This window comes from Phalacrocorax aristotelis, chromosome 3 (assembly GCF_949628215.1).
Source record: "Phalacrocorax aristotelis chromosome 3, bGulAri2.1, whole genome shotgun sequence".
In the NCBI taxonomy this organism is placed as follows: domain Eukaryota; kingdom Metazoa; phylum Chordata; class Aves; order Suliformes; family Phalacrocoracidae; genus Phalacrocorax; species Phalacrocorax aristotelis.
The window spans coordinates 14,161,382-14,180,291 of record NC_134278.1 but is presented as its reverse complement, the minus strand read 5'-3'; the positions used below and the strand labels follow the sequence as shown (position 1 = coordinate 14,180,291).

The 18,910-nt window shown below is 37.7% G+C and overlaps 1 protein-coding gene across 1 annotated transcript in view; it reads right to left on the bottom strand.

Moving 5' to 3' along the window:
• NBAS (NBAS subunit of NRZ tethering complex) overlaps positions 1 to 18,910 on the bottom strand; it is a 188,265-nt gene that overhangs the window by 116,172 nt on the left and 53,183 nt on the right. Inside the window, exons 27-32 of the mRNA XM_075086782.1 lie at positions 18,745 to 18,807; positions 18,018 to 18,140; positions 16,657 to 16,759; positions 14,277 to 14,500; positions 9,391 to 9,503; positions 4,604 to 4,717 (exon numbers count right to left, since the gene is read on the bottom strand). Of these exons, the coding sequence (XP_074942883.1) occupies positions 4,604 to 4,717; positions 9,391 to 9,503; positions 14,277 to 14,500; positions 16,657 to 16,759; positions 18,018 to 18,140; positions 18,745 to 18,807 (740 nt within the window). The remainder of the gene's footprint in view (positions 1 to 4,603; positions 4,718 to 9,390; positions 9,504 to 14,276; positions 14,501 to 16,656; positions 16,760 to 18,017; positions 18,141 to 18,744; positions 18,808 to 18,910) is intronic.

Below are 18,910 nucleotides of genomic sequence, written 5' to 3'. Positions count from 1 at the left end.
AAGGGTTGCCAAGCATTGGAACAGGCTGCCCAGGGAACTGGTTGAATCATTATCACTGGAGGTATTTAAAAGGCGTGTGGATATGGTGCTTAGGGACATGGCTTAGTGGTGGACTTGGCAGTGCTAGGTTTATGGTTGAACTTGATTTTAAAGCTTTTTCCAACCTAAATGATTCTATGATTCTATTACAAATCATGAGAGAAAAATATGGAAGGTCAGAAATAACAGACAATCTCTTTTTTTCTTGAGAAATAAAGGATGTTCAAATGCTTTTTAAAAGTTTGGATCCAATTTGGATCATATAAAGAAAAAAAAAAGCTTACTGAAACACTGAGTAAGACGCAACATTATCCTGAGTGAAACCATCTCATAAAAAACTTAAAAGTCAAATGGTATCAAAATTTAATGTATACTCCAGAAATTCCACATGGCCTACCTTTAGGAGATAAGAAACCATCTGTATGGTTACTTCCACATGTGTGAAGCAAGAAAAGTCAATGCTGAAAAAGGTGGATTTCAAAAACAAGTTTTCACTTAAGAATGTGAACAAAACTTAGAGGTCCTAGAATTAGCTTATGGATATTGAAATTAACTAAATTCCCATAGAACTTTGTGAGAAAAGAGAATAATTAGAAATGTTTTCTGTTCGAGAGCCTGACTCAAGAAACAGAGCAACGTTCACTAGATCTTTTTGATATACAGTAACAGTAAAGAATATGGTCTTCATTTCTGATACATAAGCATTTTTTACTATTTCTTTTTGCTCCTCTATTTTGTAGGGAAGTAATTACATCAAGTGAATTCTTTCACACCGTTTCTTAACCAAGAGCATGGATTAAGTGAAGATCGAGACATAGAACAGCTCCAACTCCCTGAGCAGCTGCAGATTTTCTGTCTGTCATGCTGAGCACATTATCCCTCACTCACTTTGCCCATCTGTGAAATTAAGATAACACTTGTGTGTTTACTTTACAGAGGTAGTGATGTGAATCTTAAGTAGAGTTTACTGTCATTAATCAAATACTTTAAAGTAATTAAGAAACTAGCTGATATATCATTACCTAAGCAATATTTTGGCTTTGATAAGTATGAGTATAAATCCTATTACTTTCAGTGGTGCTATCTAAACAAACTGTATTCAGAGAACAGAGCTCCCAAAGCTCTTTGAGGATAACCATGTTCACTCTGCCCTTGTATGCATAGCAAACGCATTCTTTTAGAATCAAAATTAAGATAGAGATATATATATTCTCATAGTATTTTACAGACTATATATCATAAGATAGCATATATATATAATCTGTATAAACACATATGTATAAAATGTATTATAGGTGCAGATAGATGTAGCAAGCAGGTCTTTCACGATCAGTAATCCTATGGGCTGCAGTGGCAGGGGAGCAAAGAGGGGGCAATGTTGCAACAAATTGCTCCAGTTCGCAATAAAGCACAAGAAAGCACGCTACTTGTAGGTACACAGAGTGAATCAGCAACAGAAGGGACTGCAAATTTGAGCATGCATAACCAACACCGGTAAGTATATTCCACAAGACAAAATTATAACTTCTTTCACAGCAAAGGTGGCTCATAAATCAGCATAACTGTATAACTAGTGAAAAGCAATTAGGGACAAAAAACAATTCTTTCCTCCAGCGGTGCTCTATGTAATTCTTCATTAAGCAACTCCATAAAGTTTAATCCCTAGATTCTTTTTCAATATCCAGACTCATCCCAACATACCTCCCTAAAACCATTTCCTTTCATCATAAGCTGTTAGAAATCAAGTTATCCTTTCCCAGCAGTTTTAAACCTGCTAACAAAGAGTGTGTTAAAACTGTAAGGAAAGTTTTCTTTTTCTAATATTCAGTTTAAAATAAAATATACTCATTCACTAATCTTAAAATCTGTATGCATGAGCTGCCTTTTTGGCTATAAACTGATTTGTGGAATAATATTAGCATTTGTTATAATTATTATGCCTACCAAATCCTAAAATAACTCTTGAGCATATTAATAATTAATTGTAACTCAATAACTTAAATTACTAGTTAACAGATACAGAAATACCACCTCTACATGTCTTGATTTAATTTTTTTAATACCTACTATTAAATTTTACAATACTTCATTTACAGACTATGACTAAGGCTATGCCAGCGTTCCACTTAAAATCTGTTCTCAAAGGTATTATTAACCTAGCTATTAAAATCATATGCAACTGTAAATTCAGTGTAAGGTTACCTATTCCAGCACTCACTAGAAGTACATACAGCAGTAACTGAGGAGTAAAGAGTGAAGTTCTACAAACTTTCTTTAATCTGTTGGAAAAATATTGCATTGGCATGCATGATTTGAAATAGTGATGGTAATCATGTTTCCTTTGTATGCTTTTGGATACTCTTCTGGATACTTGTCAATGGGATGGAATGTCAGGCACAAAAAATCTGCAGTAATAGCGGTATGCTGTTAATAGCTTTCAAGTCCAGAAAAACTAAAAAAGATTAAAGATTAAAGAAACACTGGGTTTCTTAAAATTAAAGAAACCTGTTTTCCATAGCCCATCTCCTACAACAAGTAAGTTCAGATAAAATTCACAACTATGGTATTCTCATAGTGAGACTACATCTTGCTTATAAACTAATATCCTGTAGACAAAATAGTATTTCTATGTAAGTAATATAACTAGTTATCCCTTAGCGACAGTGAAATAGTTTTTAATCACAGAAGCTTAAAAACTACTTAAATAAATAGTTTAAAAAAATAAAAACACCAAAAACACACACACACAAAATTAAAAAAAACCCACCACATCCACCATCACAGAAACTCACTACTGGAAATGTTTCCTTGCTATTTTTCCCTTTCAAATAGATGTTAAACTATAACTAAAAGATAACTTTGAAAGCGACCAAGGTATTTGTTTATTTAAAATAAGAGACAAGAAAAGGAAGCGTTCAAGATTCACTCTTGAAATATACTTTTACTACTAATATTCCATACTTAACCACAAGAATAACCATTAGTGTTATTTTCCCAAGGTTAACCATTAAAGTCAAAGAACCCAACACTCTTAGAATAAATATGTGATTTGTAGCATAAGTGGTGTTTTTTAAATAATTCACCTGCTTAAAAATTAACCACCTCACACATTCATCTTCTGGTTTTCTGCAGCCCAGTAACTGCATGGAAGAGGAAAATTAGGAGGCCATTTCATCATCTAGATTTAAATCTCTCTCTTAAATCTGTTTTCAGTGGTGTCTCAACAAGCACCACTGTAATGACAACACTAGCACACAGACATTACCATTTCAACGAGCTCTACAGGAACTCCCTGAAGTTCTCTACCTAATATATGGTGTCCCTTATCTTTCAGTCTCCGGAGACGGAAGACTAGAGTTTGTTCCCTCTTCAAAGGTACATACCACAGCACCGTAGATGCTGATCTACAGCTAAGGCACTAAGATAACACTAATGGACAAAATAGTTTGGATTTAAGCTTCATAGAATCACTGTGGATTTTGCCTTTCCTTCTCTCATACAAAGAGAACCATTTGGATTCAAAAAGAAGGAAAAACAAAGAAAATCAGCAGCATTAGCCTAAAGAACCCAGAATACTAAGAAAAACTGACAGATTTTAACTGGGTGTGGGAGGAAGCAGAGAGGAAAGAGCTGTAAAGCAGTCTTGTCTGATGAACCAACACGGAGATTTTCTTGCAAAAGTCTTGCAAGCAAAGGGAAAAAGAGAAGTTATGACTGTCATTCTAGTTTTTCTACAGAACAGGAGATTACATGTAAAATGAAAAGCTACGTAGACTGGATCCAGCTACCTAACCCTGAACCATCCCCTCCCCCCGCCAGCTTTCAAGTAGCAGCACTACGTAACAGGAGCACTGAGCTTAGAGTCACAATGATGTTTCCAGCAATTCCTTTCTTTAGTACCTAGGCATTTGGGGAGGTTAACAACCTCTCTTCTGTACCTCTCTGCTCATAACCTCACCCACCCCCCTTGAATATCTCCCTCCATATATAAAATACTATGCAAAAATTACCAATACTAAGCTTCCTGAAGACATAAGAAGAAATTCTTCAATCATTTAACAAATAGAGACAGAAAGGAACTAGCCAGGCATGCAGCACTGACAAAGCCAGAATGTATTGAATTTATATACCCTGCTTCATGAAATAAGAATTTCTATTTTATATTTCTATATTCTGTTTCTTAAATGGGACTATTATCAAACTGCCTTACTTGATCAAGACAATAAGATTTACAGGAATTGTAGTACTACCAATTAACTGTAAAAAAAGTGTTCTCAGCTACAACTCCTCCAATACGAAACAAGCTTTTTCTCAAAATCCCAGTTAGACAAGGTTGTTTTCATCTTAGGTACTAGTGGAATGTCAGACCAGCTGACAATATCAGCTGTTCTACAGATAAAATATTTCATTCATGTAAAATATTTCATCCTCCTCAATGACTACTCTTCCAGATGACTTTAGTGATACTGTTGAACACACATTCTAACAATTAACTCAAATATCCTTAAGCATAAACACAAATGCATGTTGCACTGCAATTCAGTATTTTACTAACACAGCTTACCTGCAACCCTTAGCAAATTTGCAAGTCCCAAGAGCTTAGCAGACTGCTTATAGTTTGTTGACAGCTGAGCAAGACAGTCCTTGATGAGACTAAGTCGATCCAAACACAAACGCACTGTTGAAAGAAGAGCTTGTGTTAGACACCATACAGATGAACCCTACTGCTGTACTTCTGGTTAAACAATGCAGAAGGAGTGCTAGGGAGTGTAAGAATGCAAATACCATCTGAAAAACAGCCCAAAGTTACTTGTAATGCAGATGCTCAATTATACCTAGAAACAGAAAGTTAAAACAACACAATATATCCAGCCCCAACCACTAGCAAGTCAGGCTGGGAAGGAAGGAAGAAGAGGGAAACTGACCTGAATAAAAACTTATTTTTGTTTCAAGTTTTCAGGCTCCATGTTTTTAAATGTATATGGACTAACTTATATGCCCTTAAATTTTTTTTTAAATATAATTTTTGCAACATCCTCAGAAAGACTGCTAAACCAAACGTTAACTTTCATTCAGAATGTTGTAAGTAACTAGCATTTCATACTACATTTTATTTAGGGTCAGGACAGGATGTATCACACAGGCTGGAAGAACTGACATACACAAATTCTCCAGGCTGTTTTAATTTACATAAATATTTTCTGAGCAAGTGGAGAGACAGCCTGCAAATGACCAGGCTATGTTAAACATATCCTGAGAAGCTTATAATTAGTACTGTGTTTCACAAAAGATTTTACCAAGAATTAAACAATTACCTTAATTGTATAATTTAATATCCTGGGCTGATTTCAGTGCCCTTTTTAGCTAGTTAGTGGGTGGCTAACTTCAGGCTGCTGCTTTAAAAAGGTAATGTTTTCATAACACGCAGGTTCTCAGAACACAGAGGAACAGCATGCAGATCCTCCACTTAACACTCAGTAAGACATCTATATCTGCATGGGGAATAAACTTTGCAGTAGCATATCGGGCTTAAAACACATTATATTAGGCCTCTCGATAAGAGCAAAGCAGCAAGCACATAAAGAAAACTCCATTAATAGAGTTCTGAAAATCAAGTTAGACGAAAACTAATTAAGAATGGATGAGGAGGAAAAGGTTACACTTTTAGTTTCCTTTTTAGTATTCTATCACACACATTAGTATACAGCAGCAAAATGCTTTGATTCACTGTTTGTATAAGCAAGATTTTTTGAAATATCGAACATACCGAAAGTAATCTGAAATGATGAAAATGTTTGACCCATGGTATTTAAGATGGACTTTTCTTCACCTTTTATGTTAATAACGAGTCTCCAAACCAGATTTTATTAGAATATATCATAATAGTTGTTCACAATCTTAACTGCTGAGTTTGCTAAAAATACAAGTGTGGGGGGAAGCTCTACAGAAAACTAAAGATAAAAGTGCAAATAAAAGTCTATTGCTAATTCTGATTGTGGGAATAACTGGTCCTTAATGTTATTTTAATGACATTCTATCAAAGTAACTGACCATTTAAAGGCTTTCATTAAAACTCTAAAACATAATTTTAATCTTATTACATTAATTTGATTTACATGAAAGATACTGAAGAAAGCATAAGTCAGGATCATTAATAATTATAGGCATGATTTCACACATTCTAATTAATCTAGATCAGCTATATACACATACTGCACATACTGTTAACGCAATATTATGTTGTCACTTTTTAAGTGGTACCTTCATGTCCACACTGAGAAACATAAAGAAAATATACACGTGCTTTTCTACAGGTTGAAGAGACTGAAAAATAATTCTGCTCTGGAAGTCAACAGTGCAATATTGTAAGCTCTAGAAAGCAGACTTAGTCCAGATATGGAAAGATTTCTGAATACAACATATGGAGCATCAGCCCACTTCGAAGGAATACTTGGGAAAAAAGAGAATGCCAAAGTAACAGCGACTAAGAACATCTGCTTCATTTTCCACAGACCCCCAACTGCTTTCCATATATCCCAGTATTTCTCTGTACAATGCCAGTAGTAAAACACTACCATCAGCACATTAAAACTCAGTGCTCTTCTCAGCCAGTTCTTTTAGAGTGCTTTCAATACCAGTGTTCATGCAGTTTCAACATAGTTAACTACACACCATACATGTAAGCTTCACTGAAAGCCTTAGATGAGCTCTTTTCTATTTCTTTCACTTAGAAAAGTTTTTTATTTTAATAAAGTACACTGGGTTTGCATGGCAAGGTTTTGGTAATGGGGGAGCTACAGAGGCGGCTTCTGTGAGAAGCTGCTAGAAGCTTCACCCGTGTCCAACAGAGCCAATGCCAGACAGCTCCAAGACAAACCCAACACTGGCCAAGGCCGTGACCATCAGTGATGGTGGTAGCACCTCTGGGATAACATATTTAAGGGGGAAAAAAAAAAACCCGAGCAATTACAGCTAGAGAGAGGAGTGAGAAAATGTGAGAGGAACAACCCTGCAGACACCAAGGTCAGGTAAGAAGAAGGAGGAGGAGATGCTCCAGCCACCAGAGCAGAGATCCCCCTGCAGCCCGTGGGGAAGACCATGGTGAGGCAGGCTGTGCCCCTGCAGCCCATGGAGGTTAATGGTGGAGCAGGTATCCACCTGCAGACCATGGAGGGCCCCACGCCAGAGCAGGTGGATGCCCAAAGGAGGCTGTGACCCTGTGGAGAGCCCGTGCTGAAGCAGGCACCTGGCAGGACCTGTGGCCCCATGGAGAGAGGACCCCACTATGGAGCAGGTTTGCTGGCAGGACTTGTGACCCCTGTGGGGGACCCACGCAGGAGCAGCCTGTTCCTGAAGGGATGCACCCTGGGGAAAGGACCCACACTGGAGCAGTTCGTGAAGAACTGTAGCCCATGGGAAGGACTCATGTTGGAGAACTTCATGGAAGACTGTCTCCTGTGGAGGGTGTTGTGGTTTAGCCCCAGCTGGCAACTCAGCCCCCTAAAGCCACTCGCTCACTCCCCCACCAGCGGAATGGGGGAGAGAATCAGAAGGGTAACGCTCGTGAGTTGAGATAAGAACAGTTTAGTAATTAAAATGACAACAACAGCAGCAGAAACAATAATGCAGTGAAAAGGAAAACAATGAGAGGCATGAAGCCTGGGGTGGGGTGAATGAACAACCAAAACAACCCACATGTGACACAGCCACTCACCGCCTGCCACAACTGCCCCCCTCCCCCACATGCCAACTCCCCCGGTTAATGTGCCGGTCATGGTGTCACATGGTGTGGGATGACCATCCCATTGGCCAGTCAGGGTCAGCTGCCCTGGCTGTGGCCCCGCCCCTCCCAGCCTCCTGCCCACGCGGCAGAGCGCAGGAAGCTGGAAAGGCCCCTGACTGCTACAGGCGCTACAGTGAAGAGAATTAACTCTCTCCTAGCCAAAACCAGCACAGAGGGAGCTCACGCTGGGGCAGGGGAAGAGTGTGAGGAGGCCTCCCCTGAGGAGGAAGGAGCTGCAGAGACAACGTGTGACGAACTGACCACGACTCCATTCCCCGTCCCCCTGCGCTGCTGGGTGAGGGAGGAGGTAGAGAAATTGGGAGTGAAGTTAAGCCCAGAAAGAAGGGAGGGGTGGGGGGAAGGTGTTTTAAGATTTAGTTTTATTTCTCAGTCTTTCAGTATGGGGTCTATAAGAAGGACGGAGGCAATCTCTTTATCAAGGCCTGTTGTGACAGGACAAGGGGTAATGGTTTTAAACTAAAGGAAGGTAGATTTAGACTGCATATAAGGAAAATTTTTTTATAGTGAGGGTGGTGAAACACTGGCACAGGTTGCCCAGAGAGGCGGTAGATGCCCCATCCCTAGAAACATTCCAGGTTAGGTTGGATGGGGCTCTGAGCAACATGATCTAGTTGAAGATGTCCCTGCTCATTGCAGGGGGGTTGGACTAGATGACCTCTAAAGGTCCCTTCCAACCCAAACTATTATATGATTCTATGTTACTCTGATTTTGACGGGCAATAAATTAATTTTCCCCAAGTCTGTTTTACCCGTAATGGTAATTGCTCAGTGATCTTTCCCTGTCCTTGTCCTGGCCCATGAGCTATTTGTTATATTTCCTCTTCCCTGTCCAGCTGAGGAGGGGAGTGACAGAGCAGCTTTGGTGGGAACCTGGTGTCCAGCCAGGGTCAACATACCACATAAACATTGTTTGTTTCGCACAATCGGTAAGCAATAAAATATACTGCAATATATTCCATTTTCCCCTTTATCTCATTGTCCATAAGCATCCTTTCTTTCCAACTTCTCTCCAACAACTTTCCATACCATTGGAATCAGAGCTCCAAAACAGATTTGAAGTTTTAAGTCAGTCATCAGAAGAAATACTGTGTAATATTTCACTTCCGTTGTCATTGGATTTTATATATATCAAAATGAAATAGCGCAGTGGAAACATGAAAAATGCTGACACATGAAGTGCACCTCTCCCACCCGTTCTTTCAAAGCTCATCAGCACATAAGCAAGGGCAGATTATTTTGGAAGTAAAAGGTGAGCTCAAACTATTTATTCTAAAGTCAATTCAGGTACTTAGCACTCTAATTATTAAAAAGTCCTACTAAAAAGTCCCAAAACACAGATTCCATATGCAGACATCTTTCTTATCTGACATCAACTGAAAAAAATTTAAAAAAAAATCATTTTTGGTATGTGCCTCTAGGCTGTTCGGAGGCAGGGCAGGGACACTTTCATTTACTTATTCAACACTCATGCAATAGTAAACTATTTGTCATGCATATTTTATTCCTGTGATTCAAGTAATCACATGGAGTATAAAAATACGCTGTACCTTGTAACGGTAATATCTTCACACCAAATTCTTCAAGGTAGCCGAGAGCACGAATGAGATCTAGCTCCTCTTGAATAGCACTTGGACAGTCTACAATAAGTTGTAGACAGCACCTAGATAGGAAGGAAACAAACTTTTCTAAAAATTGTTGAAGAAATTCAAAGTTAAGTTTTTGGAAAAAGTTCACCTGTGACTAACGAAAGAATAATAAAAAAACCCCACAACCCAAAAAGCCACCTAAAACCCAGTAATTTACTGTGCTTACAGAATGTCAAAATATTCACTAGCCCTGTAACACAAATTTTAAGTGTTTGGCACCGTATCTCTGTTATAGCTGGCTAAAAGTTTTAATGAAATCCTATTCTTGGATTGCCACAATTGTCTTCACCTAGTTGTGATAAGAACACCGCTAAGCCCTCTTGAGTCTAGACCTGCAGTGAATTTAACAAAAGACACTGAAGACATATGTACTTAAATATCTGATTATTTAGGGAAATACTTCTCATACCACTAATGCGTTTGGAAAAAGCAAAATTCTGTAAAAAGTTCATTGGAAGTGAAGGTAGAGCCATTGTCACAAATTCAGTTTCCTCAGCTAGGTTCACCAAATGAAAACAAAGCTGATTTACAAAAACAAAACAAAAAACACAAAAACATACAAAAATATTTTTCTGAAGATTAATTAATGCATTCAATTATTAATAACATGTTATTTAAAATATTTTTTCATATGCTTTATTAATATTATCTTGACCTAATCAGCTTTTTTATACTTTTTTTAAATAAAACTTGCATTCTGGTACAGACTTTCATATCTAGTTTCATAAATACATATTTAACAAAAATACCACATGCCAAATACCCTCAATGGCTTAAAATGGCTTACGTCATCACGCACATTAAATCAGGAAAGTATTATATTTGTGCAGTTTGTCATATGGCTTTTCTCTCTACACATTAAGAAATAGACATGTTTACATGAAAAATAAAATTTTATGTCAACTACACTCTCATCTGAACCCGTCACATTTTTCAGGAGCACTGACAAACATTTCCGGGTGAAGTGGAGACTAAAACAGGAGTGGAAGGAAAAAGAACTAGCTAAACAGAAGATAAATATGTTCCGCCTAAAATAACTCATGGGGAAGGTTACTAGGAGATCTATACAGTGTGATAATCACTCATGGAAATAAATTAAGTTACCATGAGGCAACTGATTAGAGGAAAGTCGGAGAAAAACCCCAACATCTTCCTAAACAGAATGAACACACAGTCACGCATCCATAACAAGTATTTGAGCTATAAGGTGATACTTTGAAATATCACCATAAAGCCATAAGATAGAAGTTGATCATCAGACCCTTATGAGATACTAAAGACAATGATACTTCTTATTTCTAGAGCCTGCTAATAGAAAAGGCTCTCAATGGGAGATTGAGAAAAACTATTAGTAAATAAACCTTAGCGTTATGATGACATTAAATCAATTTTTCATAGCGATTACAGAATCATAGAATAGATGGCATTGGAAGGGACCTTTGGTTTGCTCAGAGCCCCGTCCAAACTGACCTTCAATGTTTCCAGGGATGGGGCATCTACCACCTCTCTGGGCAACCTGTTCCAATGCTTCACCACCCTTATCGTAAAACATGTCTTTCTCATATCTAGTCTAAATCTACCTTCTTTTAGTTTAAAACCCTTACCCATTGTCCTATCACAGCAGGCCCTGCTCAAAAGGTTGTCCCCATCTTTCCTATAAGGCCCCTTTAAATACTGAAAGGCTGCCATAAGGTCTGTCCACAGCCTTCTCTTCTCCAGGATGAACAACCCCAACTCTCTCAGCCTGTCCTCACAGCAGAGGAGCCCCAGCCCTCGGATCATCTTTGTGGCCCTCCTCTGGACCTGCTCCAACAGGTCCATGCCCTTCCTGTGCTGAGGGCTCCAGAGCTGGATGCAGGACCCCAGGTGGGCTCTCACCAGAGCAGAGCAGAGGGGCAGAATCTCCTCCCTCAAGCTGCGGGCCACACTGCTTTTGATGCAGTCCAGGATATGGTTGGCCTTCTGGGCTGTGAGCGCACGTTGTTGGCTCATGTCCAGCTTTTTGTCCACCAGTACACCCAAGTCCTTCTCTGCAGGGCTGTTCTCAATCCCTTCACCCCCCAGCCTGTATTGATATCAGGGATTGCCCTGACCCAGGTGCAGAAACTTGCACTTGGCCTTGTTGAACCTAATAATGTTCACATGGGCCCACTTCTCCAGATTGTCCAAGTCTCTCTGGATGGCATCCCATCCCTCAGGCATGTCAACTGCAACACTCACCTTGTTGTCATCTGCAAACTTGCTGAGGGTGCACTCGATCCCACTATGTCATTGATGAAGATATTCAACAGTACTGGTCTCAATACAGACCTCCGAGGGACACCACTTGTCGCTATTCTCCATCTAGACTTTGAGCCATTGACCACTACTCTCTGGATGTGACCATCCAGTTCCTCATCCACCAAACACTCCACCCATCAAATCTATCTCTCTCTAGTTTAGAGAAGGATGTTGTGGGGACCTCATCAAAGCCCTTACAGAAGTCCACATGGACGCCACCTGGGGCTCTTCCCTTGTCCACTGATGTAGTCACTCCATCATAGAAGGCCACTAGGTTGGTCAGGCAGGACTTGCCCTTGGTGAAGCCGTGCTGGCTGTCTCAGATCCCCTCCCTGTCCTCCATGTGCCTTAGCATAGCTTCTGGGAGGATCTGCTCCATGACCTTCCCTGGCACAGAGGTGAGGTTACATTACATTAGAGTGCCACATGCAATAGCAAAGAACTGGACCGCTGACGCAAAATGTCTGTCCCCCAAAAACATGCATTTTGTTACTGCCGCTCCAAAATCAATCTATTCACCTAATAAAACCAACAAACCTCACTGCCTCCTAGGTTAGCCCAGAGGAGGGCTTCTCTCTTACACACAAATGAAATCCTACCACCCTAGTATCCTCTCCCCATACATGAAGTAGCTAATTAAGTAGCTAATAGAGAGATTTTAGCTGTGGCAATTACATGCATACAGATAAAATTCAGTCGTTACTTGGATGTTGTAATAGTGTATGCACCTGTTTCACTGTGATCACACTTTTGCACAGCATACTAGTAGCCCTGATGTTCAAAATGTAAAAAAACTCAATTGATTTTTAAACAAATAGTAATATATAATTATCATATAAATATTGTTATATTTAACAATAAAATTTAAAAAGCCAGTGACTTGGGCGATTTAGGCCTCCAAAGCAAGTATTTACCTAGAATGCTTATAAGCAGTAATGACAGATAAACTGTTTTCAATAAAAAGGTAGAAATAGAGTTAGCGTTATGTAATTAATACTGTAAAAGTGATTGTCTTCCAGCTCTGACCTAAGGCAATAATGCCTTTAATAAAAAAAGCAAACAACAAAACCCCACAAAAATAAAAGAAAAAACCCTAATTCTCATCATATATTTTCATATGTGTCTGCATTTGGGACAGGAGAAAGGAACAAGCTGTGGGTGATTCGGGAGAAAACACCAATGCTTTTCTAGTCATTTTCTAGTTAAGTTATGGAGAATGTAACTGTCATTCAAGGCAAGCTGCAAAAGTATTCTTTCTTTAACGCCTAACAGATAGTATGTGATTTTTCAAACCATAAAACTTTATAGTAACAACATTTGGTTGAGGAAAACCTCATAATTTGAAAGCGGATGATTAATCACAAAGAGTTTGACTGTATTACTATAGTCAGAACTCAAAAAAAAACCTGGTAACATACATGTACATACCATTATGGGTCAAGATGCATTTGCATCTTGAGGGAATGAAAAATAATTTAATCTTTTCCTTTTAATTATAGGTAAATGTACTCATGTCTATGTGAAAGTAGTACTTTATAAAAACATGTCTTCCTCTGTAGGTGAGACATGAGTATTTTTGTTTGGTTATGGGGTTTTTGTTGTTGTTTGATTTGTGGGGTTTTTGTTTGGGGTTGGTTTTTTTTTGTTGGTTCCCCCTTTCCCCCCCGATAAGTGCCTTTAGGAAAAAGGAAAACTCATTTGGATTAACACATAACAACAATACCAATGAAACAGCAAATTCTTAGAATAAAAGGGCAAGGCTGGAAATATTAAGACATGCCTCAATTTTAAAGATTTAGGGTAAGCCAAAGCATCAATCTCCTACATAAGTAATACCCAATTATTTTACCTATCTGCATCTAAACTCTAAAAGTAAACACTTCCATATCTGAACTATACAAGAATGAACACCCACACTGCAACCTCCAAGGCTGTTCTATACCTAAATTCCTTTCTGAAGAATTATTTGGCTTATTTCTTAATGTAACAAAGACAGACAGATAGCTTCAAATGAGCTTTCAGAATCAGAAAAGCTCAAAGTAAGAAAAGAAATGACAGAATTGGCAAAATGCTGTTTTCTATTATTACAGTAACTGGAGGCTACAGTTGTGTTCAATACCATAACGTGGAAAAGGTTCAAATGACACACACAAAAGGCTTCTTATCCACAGAAAAAGACTTCCACATTTCTTCTTCTTCAGCCTGAATTCTGTAACAGATCATTCCAGCAACCAGGGACAGCAATGGTGCACACACACAAAAAGCAAGGTAGGGGAAGGAAGGAAAGAAAAAACACACCACACAACACCCCACCAAAACACCAAACCACAAAAAAAACCCCACCACCCCCCAATCTTACAGAAACCAAAAATATTGTTTCCATTTACCATGTAATTTTACATGAAGAAGAATGAACCCACATAAGATTCACACCCTCTTACAGGGAAAATTCCAGTTTCAATTAAAAGAGTAATATGTATTTACATATAAGATAATTGTAAATATACCTGGCCAAATCCATACAGCTGTCAGTCAGACTTGTTGAAGAATTGAAATATTCTCTGCCAGCAGCCAAAACCAGTTCGACACTTTTTGCATAGCTGACTCGGTACTGTGGCTTCCCTTTTGATGAACTTGGTAGATCCACTGACCAAATACTGCAATGCATCATTTGTCCAGCCAAGTGGATATTGTCCATACTGCTTGAGCATAGAAGACTTTCTGTGAATATCTGAAAGAAAGAACAATGATTTAATGACCTGCAGCAGCAGCTTCAAGTAAGCTTATCTGCATTGTATAGAACAAACCCCTTTGAATAAAAGGATCTTTGAAGACAAAAGAGTATAATCAATCCAAGCAGAAAATACGACTTCTGCCAAGGAAAGTATTTAAGTTAAGCTAAAATTAACTAGTAGCTCGTTATTTGTACTTCCTACAGAAAGAAAAAAAGTTATTAACTGCCGTTTTAGAGTATGACTTAGAGATCAGAAATTATTTATACCTACACTCGAGGTGTTAATAGGACGTTAAGAACCTGAAAAGGCAGTTCAGTATTAAGAACTTAAAACCAACAACATGTAAGGAGAAATTTTGTATCCCTGAAGAAATTAAAAATATTTAGAACTGAGCATATAGTATGCTTCTTAAGTTTCAATCAAGACTATCTTCAAAGTATGCATACTAATAAAATGCTGCATCTGCCACAAAACACGTAACTTTTTTTTTAACACAGTCAATAGTGTCCTAATGAAGAGCAACGTATACGTTTAATCATTTCAGAAAATAATCACAGTTGCAACAATATGGCCTTTATTGAAGGGTTTAGATTTCATAACAAATTAAATAGAAGTGAATTATAGAAGAGCCCAGGTTGGAAGGGACCTCAAAAGATCACTTGGTCCAACCTTTCGTGGGGAAGGGGGCATACATAAGACTATCTAGCACCCTGTCCAAACTGCACCTTGAAATTAAAGTACTTCTTCACTAGGAAAAACCTCTCCAAAACATCTCATCTCTGGAAAGGAACACAGTTCAGTGGTTTTTAAAAAAACATCATACAGCTGGATCATCTTCCATTTCACAATATATTAATCCTCAAGGAACAGTGAAAGATGCAAAGTATGATATCTGACCCTTCTTCCTTAATGATCACATACATACAATTTACCTTTCTCAAAGTTTATGGACATGAAGTACTTCAAGAGGACAGGATTCACTTTACATGCAAGCAGAACAGAATAAGCATCGTGCTAAAAAAGATCCCAATACAAACCTCACTTGTGATTGCACATCCTTACTGCTTCGTCAATTTCTCAGTTTTCAAGTTATCAAGGTATAATTGCATACAACACCACTACATTTCAAAGCTTTTCCAGCATTCTTAGATCATTTTTCCAAAACCCTTTGTCATTTTTCTTTCAGTCATATTGTAGAGGTTAGAAATAATTTGACATTAATAAAAACCACTTATATTAAGATCAGAGCAAAGCACATGCTATTATTTTCAGAGTGTTCTAGTACTGTAATTTTTTTAAATCCACTTAAAAATTCCAAGCTCACTAAGCCTTACCCTGTCACAAAACCACGAACACTAAACACATTGCAGTTCTATCTGAGCTACTGCAAATAGCACAACTACAGAGCAAGAGTGACTTTTTTTATGTACCAATCAAATAGCATTGCTTTTTCCCTTCATGATTTTTTTTAATTTGCTTTCAAATCTTCTCCCGAGAGCTAATCAGATTGGTAGTCATAAGCAATTAAATCTGTAAACTGTAATAAAACACTCTTAAACTTTAAAAGAAGTGACTACTTAAACACTGATTATAGTGGACTGGCACTCTTTCTGTAATAAACTGCAGTATATTGAAGTGAAAATGTAGATTAAAAAAATACATGTTCTACATCAGTGCAATAGCCGTCCTTTGCAAATATTAATGACGTAGGTTTGGGGTTTATGCACATGCAGGGTTTTCTTCCTTCAATGAAATTAGATTTCTCATGTCACATTATTTTGCTTCAACTGCCAGCAGTAGAAAGTCAATAATCCTATAATGATCTTGGATAATATTATCAAACCAGAACTTCGTGTTTAAGAAACGCCTGGCTGAGATAACATTTAGCTGAAAGACTGTTTATTTTCATTAGTTTTAAGTGTTTATTACTAAACGTACATAGAATTACAAAGTCTCAGGAAATTCACTCAATTTAAAAAAAAGTTGAATTAACACAGGAAGTTTCTGATTTGAATGAAAATACCGTGCAAGAGCCAGCAGACAGACAAGTAACATAACACATGAAAATGTATTTATGTTTGTCAGCAAAAATATGAAATGAGAATTTGTAGCTTACTTATGACATAAATCCATAAGAAAACGTAAAACTCACCTCATAGCAAGTATCTGAATGTAAGCACGTGTACACTTTCTGCTGCATATCTAACATATCCTGGAGCAATTCCTTCCAGTGTGTCTCACTGACTGATGGTTGCCTACAAACATTTTTAAAATTAAATATTCTCTCCCTCAATAAATTTAAAGAAAAGCAGTAGATAACACCACAGTTCCATCACCAAAAACATGAGTTCTCAAACACTATTTCAATCTTTAATTGGATTTTTAACCAGAAGTGATTTAAAGACAGAATGCCTTTAATATGAATTAATATTCAAAGAGTGTCTGTGGTACAAAATTGTTTGATGACAACAATACAGTACCCAAAGTATTCTTTCTGTTTTCTGTGGGATAAGACAGGGATTTAAGCAATCTTTACCAAGCTCCTCCAAGCAGGTTTTGATAACTTCCAACAGTACATCAGACAGTTGAAAGTGCTATCTTCCTGCTGATCCAAGAACAGCTGGGTAAAAACAAGTTTAGAACAGCAACTGAAGATCATTAAGATGCTACTCCTTATAGGCAATCTCAAAGGACTAATCAATTGTGTACAACCACAGGCAAATAGAGCAGCAAGCTGATTTTGTTCCTTAAATTGGAATGGTATACAGATTCTTGACCCTCTGGATCCATGGATCTCTGTTTACCCACAAAGCTTCCTATACAACTTCATGTGCTCTATCAAAACTTTTACTAATAAAAGGACCATGAAGTTTTTTTAACATGATGTTGAGCCTTTCATATTACAAAAAGGCATTTTTGAGCGACACAAGCCAGTCCAGCTAACAGTGATTTTCTCATGTGGCGTTAGCTTTCATTTCAGCAAAGCAAAGGGTCTCTACAAAAAGTTAAAAATCCACATTTTTCCTAAAAAGGCATTGCACTGATCTTTCTAAATAAAGGTTTTAGAAGTCAAAAAGCTTTCAGGATGTCCAAGCTAAATACTACACAACAGTTTGTTGGTGATGGTAGGGCATTTTTACTTTAAGACAAGAAAGACCCCCACACCTTTTATTTTTATTTTAAAGTATCTCATATACAATATGTTAACTTTTTCTGTTCATCATCTTTCAGTATTGTGCAGCCAGTATGCCTTTTAGGGTTGTTCACTTGAACACAAACATATTGAAACAGGTTTGAAGCAAGACAGGGTTTTCTGAATGTGGAGAATGAAGCCAAAACGCTAAACATGTTAATTATCAGTTTAACAAATGTGTTTTATGTACACCATGTTCAGTTTGAACACAACACCACGATTCTCTGCTGCAACAAAACAAGCAGGTACGTCCTCTGAGGACGTACTTGTTACGTTACTGTCCTTTCCCTCTTATCTCCCAATCCCTGTTGAATACTAACTTGCGACCCATGTGCCTTGTCAGCCTAATCATCAGCTTCCGTGCCTCTTCCACATCGTCTTTTGTGTCTTTCACAAAGGAAACGGGTTTCTGAAGTCCATGTTTCTCCAAGAGCTCTGACACACTGTAAATGAATAATCAACATTTTTCAATTCTGCACGGTTGTACAACTACCTCTGCTGCAGCAGTCCTAAAGCTGTCTCAGACAATGTACTGCAAAAGCAAGCAATCTCCATAAAGTCTATCTAATAGTATAGATTAGGTAGAGTATCATTATTTACTCAAAAAAAACCCAAATACTGTGGGGTAAACGCATATCACCAATAACCTGATAACATATCTTCAGCTTTTAGTTTTTGATCACTCAAAGCCTTACAGAGTATCAAGATCAAAACAGATTTCCCAGATATTTCAGAAGTAACCTTCCTCCCCATCAAAAAAAAGAAAAAAACACACACCAAAAAACCCACATGACGATGTCTTGGTTTTAATAGCTAAATATTAGCTATTAATAGCTAAATCAGCTATTAATTAGCAAAGAAATTAGCAAAGAGATATAAAAATAGGTAAAACCATTCAAAATTTCTAAGTTCTGAATATAAAAAGACTTACAGATTATCTTGTCAACTGCACTATAAACAAGATATGTATTACTGCTGCTTTCTTATCATGAAAAAGGTCTTGGCTATGCCTAAGAACACATTATTTATTTTAGCAAAATTAAATACCTAAGAATTTGTTCCAGTTCATCTACTTCATCGTGAAGACTGGTAGTTTTATCTGTTTCAGGCCTGCAAAGATATTATATAATTAAATATATATCTCCATAGCTCTTCTAATTTCTTTACATAATTCGTATTACATAGATATAGAGATAAGCAGTCTGAAACATTC